Source organism: Alnus glutinosa, chromosome 10 (assembly GCF_958979055.1).
Source record: "Alnus glutinosa chromosome 10, dhAlnGlut1.1, whole genome shotgun sequence".
Classification (NCBI taxonomy): domain Eukaryota; kingdom Viridiplantae; phylum Streptophyta; class Magnoliopsida; order Fagales; family Betulaceae; genus Alnus; species Alnus glutinosa.
The window spans coordinates 14,374,320-14,382,540 of NC_084895.1; the positions used below are offsets into that span (position 1 = coordinate 14,374,320).

The 8,221-nt window shown below is 31.8% G+C and overlaps 1 protein-coding gene across 1 annotated transcript; it reads left to right on the forward strand.

The window, feature by feature from the left end:
- Nucleotides 1-899: 899 nt before the first annotated feature.
- On the forward strand, nucleotides 900-1,790 carry LOC133879081 (uncharacterized). Its single transcript, XM_062317628.1, has one exon. It carries the CDS (start codon nucleotides 900-902, stop codon nucleotides 1,788-1,790), a length of 891 nt encoding a protein of 296 aa, XP_062173612.1.
- Nucleotides 1,791-8,221: the final 6,431 nt, after the last annotated feature.

Consider the following 8,221-nt stretch of genomic DNA (forward strand, 5'->3'; position numbering starts at 1 on the left):
ACTTTTTATTTTTTTATTTTATGAAAAAAGGTATATAGGACTCCTATTTCGCATATGTATAGGAATCCTTCACCAGCCTTGATAGGAATTATATTCCCAAGAGAATTGGGTACGTTCAAAAAGCAGGCTTATATATATATATATATACATCACGTTTAATTTACTACTTCACAACATAATTAATTCATACTTGTCATCACAACTTCACAATTTGTGTTGCCGCCGTCGTGGTGTCTGCTGAAGTACTCCAGCCCCTACAAAGCGCTGCGGTCGAACGCCCGACGATTGCAAGCTTTTGTTAGAAAACAAAGTGCAACTGTTCAACGTGGTACGTACGCTCAAGGTTGGTCTTCCTATCAATTTATTTTATTCCGAATAAAATAGCATGTGTTTTCTTCCCCCAATTTTTGCTCGTGCCCTGTTCCTTAATTATTGTCTGGTTTTTAAAATATTTCTTTTTCAATCTTTTCCAGAAATAAAAACTTGAACTATGTATTGATAGTTTTTCTTAAAAAAAAAAAAAAAAAAAAAAAAAAATCTGTTGTACCAGGACGTTTCTGCTTGCCGGCTTGGAGGAAGTTTTCAACCTTAAGATGAAGAACAAAATCGACCAGATATCCGAATTGCCGGACCCTATTCTAGACCACATTCTATCCTTCATTCCCATGAAACAAATACTTCAACTTAGTATTTTGTCCAAGAGATGGCAAAACGTGTGTACTTTGTTCCCCATTCCAGAATTTGAGCAACACCTCTTTACTAATAATTTGCGCAAGGTTCCACCCTACGAGAAAGAAGAAGAACTCCAGAGAAAGAAACAAGAATTCAAAAATTTTGTGGAGAGATATTTACTAGGCCACTATACGCAAAGACTAAGTATAAATAAGTTTAGGCTTCACATGATTTTGGATGATGAATCAGATTGTGCTCTTTTGAATCGTTGGATTGACTACGCAGTTGAATGCAATGTAAAAGAGTTGAATCTTAACATATGGATCGATCATATGACGTATGAGTTGCCTAAAAAGTACTATGAGTTGCCTAAGAGGGTTCTCTTAGCAAAATCAATAACTGAGCTGAAATTATCCCAGTGTAAATTGAAGTCATTTTATAGTGATATTAACTTACCCTCTTTGAAAAAGTTGGTTTTGGATACTATCATGGGAAATAAAGTTGTCCAAACTCTTATTGATGGTTGTCGTGATTTAGAAGAGATGATATTTAATTGTTGTTATGGGTTGAAAAGTATACAGGTCTCAAGTCTTCCTAAACTTATGGTCATTGAGTTGCTACAAAATTTCGAACTTGAGAGTGTTGAGATCGAAGCATTAAATCTTGAATCGTTGGTTTTCAAGCTTAGGAGACCATGCAAAATCAAACTAGGCCAGTGCGAAAATCTAAAGAAGTTACTATTATATTCATGCAGCATTAATGACAAATGGTTGCATGACGTTCTTTCTAAACATCCACTCATTAACTGCTTGGACCTACGAGATTGCGATATGTTGAAAAGGATTAAGATTTCAAGTCATCACATGAAGAGTTTGGCCTTTATTGGTTGCTCCGAGTTGGTTGAAGTTGACATTGTTACTCCTAACTTACATAAACTCGAGTATGATGGTGATGTTATATCATTTTCATTGAATACTTCAAGTATATCAGAAGTTAGTCTCGCGTTTGAAGATGACGATTCTTCAGATGTTGAGAAGATTGAATTCCTTGCAAATTTAAGTCATCCAAAAGTATTAAATTGGGGAACTTTCGATGCCGAGGTACGTATTCCAGCTTAGTTTATTTGATCCTTTTTATTTGTTTCCTAGCCTATGTTACTTTGCACATCAATTATTAACATATATTAAAAAGCTAACAAGTGTTTTATTGTTCACTTTGTGAAGAGTGTGATTATTGCAAAGGAGTGGAGAGAAAGCATACCGTCTCCATTATATAATGTTAAGCAATTGAAGTTGAAAGCATATTCTCTATCTACAAGACAAATTCACGAACTTGTAGATGCCTTGTTGTGGATTTGTCCTCTTCTACATACTCTCTTTATAGAATGGCTGTATGAGGAGACAATTGACAATATATCATTCAACCTTACAGAAAAAAAAGATGACAATATATCTTTCAAGGTATTACATATGTTCATTTCTTAGAATTTAAACACTTACTCTTAATACTTTTATTCTTTTTATTTGTTAGTAATTTAGTGCTTCTAGCAAAAATGCTAATGTAAAAAGTCGTTCTCTGTTTTTTGGATAAATGGTGTTGGCTTTGGTGTGTACTGGTTCCTCTCCCTGTTAATGATCTTTTAGTAAATATTTGGTATTCATATATATATATATATATATATGATGGTTTGTGATATTGTTGTTGGCATTGCATGAGCAGTATATATCATGAGGGGGAAAAAAGAAAAATTTCCTCCATTTAATTTTAACTATATGCCTTGATTTTACATTTTTCGGTTATCCTAAATTCATTAGGGGCATTACCTCCCTATATATTTCCAAGGCCCCCCAATCTTTTTTCTTAATTTGGAGATGGTACTCAAACCACTCTCAAAATCGATAGGCTTAGACTACCATCAAACTCGTTTTCCACCACCTTTATTGGTAAAGACAAGGAGAACGAAGTAACCGGTGGAGTCCTCCTAACCTAGGTTCTTATTTCTTAACATGTAGGAATAATGTATTAAAAAAATACCCATCATAAAGTTAAAATATATATATATTGAATTGAAAAAAAAAATAACAGAAAAACTGAAAAAAATAACTAAATGTTTTTCTAAAAATAACTAAAGTAAAAATAAAAACGAAAAAGAAATGAAAAAAAAACAATGCTATATTTTATTTTTATTTTTAGTTTCTATTTTTTTTCATTTTTAATTTAATTGTAAATTTTTTTTAATTAATTTTTTTTTTCGAAAGTACAAGGATATTTTTGTGTTATGGAAAATATATTAAAATTTTATTTTTAAGTGTAATGTCCTAACCATGCCGAATTCATCAAAATTTTTTAAAATTTGGTAAAATTTTGTTACAATAATTCTAGTACTTTAGAGATAATTATTTTATACCAGCAGTTTTTATTTGGTATTTTTTGGTTCATTTGTGGCACTAACATTAGATGCTAAAAGTTAACAATTAACGGCGGTATTGCAAATACTATTGCATTAACTGAATTTTTCATAACTAAAACTTATTGTCATTATTATCTTGTTTTCACATTTCTTAATTCAGTTTTAACACCTTTTTTCTTTTGGGCCGCCCAAATTAAGGTAGATTAATGCCTTCTTTTTGTCATTTCTGATAATGCATGGTCCTAACTGTGTGCTCATATTTCAGTTCTCATACGGAAATCCTATTAACAAATTGAAAGATCTCAGTTGTTGCAAACTTATTTCAATTCTCTGTTGGCGTCATTGCCTAAAGACTATGAAGATTGAAAATTTAAGAGGATCTATAGAAGAAGATACTCTAAAGAAGTATTTTTTCGATAATGCAGAAATGTTAGAGAGCTTCCATTATTTGAAAGGATCTGCATTGTCTAAAGTTTGATGAGATCAAGAATTATAGAGAATGTGCATATGAAAAGATTCTAAAAATAATATCTTTTAAAGAATGCATAGTTCTTTGAATTTGTATCATTTTGAATAATCTAATAGAATCATTTGACTTGATTTTGCTGATGTTTATTTTTATTTTAATTAAATATTGTAGAAGATAGAATAACTTGTAAGATTTATACGGTTATTCATATATTTGTCATACATAATAAAAATTTCTTGTTAATTTTTCAATGTTAGTAACTAGTATTATTATGTTCTTAGTCTCCAAGGGGTAGCTCAATCGGTTAGGGACCACGCCTCATGAAGCGGGTGTCAGTAGTTCGAACTCCTCCTCTTGTGTGGACATGTAAAAAAAAAAAAGTATTGTTATGTTCTTATTTCAAGTTATTTCGAAAGATTCTAAATTAATTTTAGGGGATGGATAGTGTAGTATGGCCGTGGAGCTATCGGTTAGGGGTGTACGTGCATGCAGATATTAAGCATCCGGAACCGCTATCCGCACATGCAGATGCGGTTAGTAAAAACCATTATCCGCACATGTACTTTTTGTAGCATTAATTATTGTGGTACTAGGACGTTTCTGCTGGCATAGAGGAAGTTTTCAACTTTAAGATGAAGAACAAAATCGACCAGATATTCGAATTGCCGGACCCTATTCGACCTGGACCACATTAATTCTATCCTTCATTCTCTAAGGGGTAACTCAATCGGCTGGAGACCATACCTCATGAAGTGGAGGTCACTAGTTTGAATCCTCCCTCCCCGACTCCCTTTTGCGTGGACATGTCAAAAAAAAAAAAAAAAAAAAAATTCTATCCTTCATTCTCATGAAACAAAAACTTGGTATTTTGTCCAAGAGATGGGATGCAAAACATGTGTACTTTATTCCCCGTTCCAAAATTTGAGCAACACCTCTTTACTAATAATTTGCGCAAGGTTCCACCTAATGAGAAAGAAGAGGAATTCCAGAGAAAGAAATAAGAGTTCAAAAAATTTTGTGGAGAGATATTTACTAGGCCACTATTGGCAAAGACTAAGTATAAACAAGTTTAGGCTCCACGTATATAATGTTGGATATTGATGAATCATATTGTGCTTTTCTGAACCGTTGGATTGGCTGCATAATTGAATGCAACGTAAAAGAGTTGAATCTTGACGTATGGATCTATCAAAAGAGGTACGAGTTGCCTAAGAAGTATTATGAGTTGCTTGAGAGGGTTCTTGTAGCAAAATTAATAACTGAGCTGAAAATGTCTCTATGTAAGTTGCAGTCAATATTTTACAGTGATATTAACTTATCCTCTTTGAAAAGTTAGTTTTGAATACTATTGTGGAAAATCAAGTTGTCCAAACTCTTACCAATAGTTATCATGATTTAGAAGAGATGATATTTGCTTATTATGCTTATTATATAGATTTTTTTTTTTTTTTTATAAAAAAATAAAAAAAATTAAAGTAGAAAACAAATTAATTAAAATTTTTAACTAACATAATAAATAAAAATAATTCATCAAAATTTAATTATTTTTTAAAACATATAAATGTAACTTACAATTTAATTTAGTTGTTCTCGACGAGTTTTCAAACCTTGAAATCGTTGCATATTTTTTTCATTTCAGATAGTCTTGAATATATAATTCTTAATGTACGTGACTAGACAATCATTCATCCACTAATCTCTTGTTCTGCTACGTAAACGATGTTTAACAATATTTATTGCTGAAAATGCTCTTTCAACGTACAGTTGCTATTGCAATTGGCAGAATCAATGACAATTGGTAGATTTGCTAAATTTACCTCAATACGAGATCGTTCAGAATTTGATTGTACCTCAATTAAATCATTGTTCTCCATAATTTCAAGAGACTACAATTATATATTTTGAACAATTAAAATATGAAACAAAAACTATATATATTTGTAAACAACTAAGTATAAAAACAATTTTATATATATATATATATATATATATATATATATATATATATATATATATATAAAGCAATCTAAATATAAAAGAACAATCCAAAATAAAAGCTTAAATCTTAATCAATATGAAAGTTTGTTACATATATACCTGAAACTAAAACATTGGATTTTGTTTACAAATTAATTTGAACAGTTGAATTTTGAACAAGAAAAGTATAGAAAAACAAAAATAGCACTTGCTTCAAGTTTAACCCAGCATAGAAAATAACACGGCACATGGTTGTACGCAGCTCTAAATAACAATAGGGTTTTTTTGTTCCAAGCGATTTGAACCGTCCAAAATTTTTTGACCTCTTCTAAGTTCTAGAGCCACATGTTGCCACGTTGCATACACAATCACACGACTCACGAGTCACACCAACTCACACAGCCACATGGATCTGATATGATTATTATATATAAAAAAAAAAAAAAAAACAAAAAGTGATGTGATCCAAAAGGTTAAGTGTAGTCGTAGCCTGTCACTTGTAGAGTTGCACACTTTTTACTTGTATTATTTTACAGTTGTAGATGAGTAGATCTGATCTGATTATTAAAAGAAATCGATGTGATCGAAAGTTAGACTAGTTAGTTGTAGGTGTAGTCCCAACTCTCAAGTGTGTAGACTTCTAGGATTATTGATGACTTTACTTTTTTGGAATTCTAATTTCTAAACAGTAAATGGTGTGTTGTGGAGAAATATTAAAAAAGTTGTTCAGCTTAGTTATGTCAAAAAAAAAAAAAAAAAAAAAAAAAACTCATGGTAAGGGGTGGGCAAGTTTGCCCATTGATGAAATGCTGAAGGGGGCGTTCCACAGGACTAGAAGCATTAAAAAAAAAAAAAAAATTATATCAAGAGTATGGATATTTTTTAAGAGGGGGGGGGAAGGGGGGCATTTGACCCCTCTGAACCCCCCTCCCTCTGCCCCTGCATTACATTCTACTCTCTCCAAGTACACTTCATTAAACACAAATGAGCCAACCTTCAAACTTCCAGAGCATAACGATACTCACCAGATCACACTATTTGTTTTTAAAAATAGTTTAATTTATTTTTTTTAGTTTTCTATTTATTAAATTTTTTATTTTATTTTTTAATAGAATAAGGGCATTATAAGAATATAATTACAAAAGTGGTCTTTTTGGAACACAATGGTAGTTTGATGTGTCACTTTAGCACACTTAAAAATTCATGCTACTATTTTAAAATTGGTTGTTAGTTGATGGAGTTATATATATATATATATATATATATATATATATATATATATATATATATATATATATATATATATATATATATATATCCCTATTTATTGAGTTTAATTGTAGTAGATACATGTTTGACTACTTATGGCTGTCCTAAGTTTTCCTAAAATTTCCAACAATGAAATTCTGCAATATTATTAGTTTGCTATGTTTCATGTGTATTATTATCTTATAGTTGATGACTTGAAGGAAAAAAGACATACATTTATTACAAACCAGTTGGTAAGAAATTCATACAAAATAATCAGCATTTAAAATTGTATTCCATTATTTCCATATGTAATTGACATTGGGATTCTCAAAATTGTGATGAGAAATGCAATTTATTTATTTATTCCAATTTCTGTCCAATTTTATTTATATTTGTTTTTTAAATATATCATTGAAGGGGTTATATGTAGGTATTGCAAATTCACAGCAAAAAATCTTACATTTAATGGCGCGTCAAATTGGACACATTACCAAATTAGTGATGTGTCAAATTTGGCAAATCACTAATACCTTTAGTGATGTGGCAAAACGGATACGTCCTTAATTAGCGACGTGCCAAGTTTGGACGTCATTAATTAGCGACGTGCTAAATTGGACATGTCGCTAATTAGGGACGTGCCATATTTGACACTAATTTTATTTTTTATTTTTATAACATCTGAATGTGTAAGTCGTCTTTCATAGCCTCCCACGTTTGTTCTTCCTTGTTCTCCTTGAATAGCCGGTACCATAATTGGGCTTCGCCTTCTAGATGATAGGCTGTCAATGCTAATTTTTCTTCCTCTTATGTATTTTGGAAGTTGAAAAATTGCTCTCCATACCCAACTAGTGGGATCTCCCGATCCATCATACCGCGGAAAATCAATCTTGGCAAGTTTCGGCGCAACAAATTTAGAGTCCGTTCGACTAGCATAGGTTTTTGCAGCATTGTTTTTAGAGCTCCCTGCACCCGAATGAGAATTCTGAAATTGGTTGTGAAGAGTAGCCACCATCTCCTCCACACATTTGGCAATTCTTTCCTCCATAAATTAATGTTGGCTGGTACTGAGACAATTCTATCATCTCCTTTTGTAAACACTCTAATCTTTGGTCTACCATGTCAAAACCCGGCTCCGATCCTAAGTTATTACGGGCTTGTGTTTGAGAACGAGTTTTGGGTCTAGAAACTGGCCGGCAAACTGCAGGATGTAATTTCCTGAATTTACGGTACCCAAACTCACAATCTACTACAAGAACCGAATAAGAAACTTCTCAAATATCTTATTGATCAACTCCCTTGTTTATATAGATGATTACAAGTAGAAATAGTGATGAATTGGGATACATGGTAGAAGGTTGCTGTCAACGTACGTGATATTGCTAGATTTCTCATCCTTCTGGGACAACACTTCCCTTATTTCTTTCTCTCTCTCTCTATTTTTT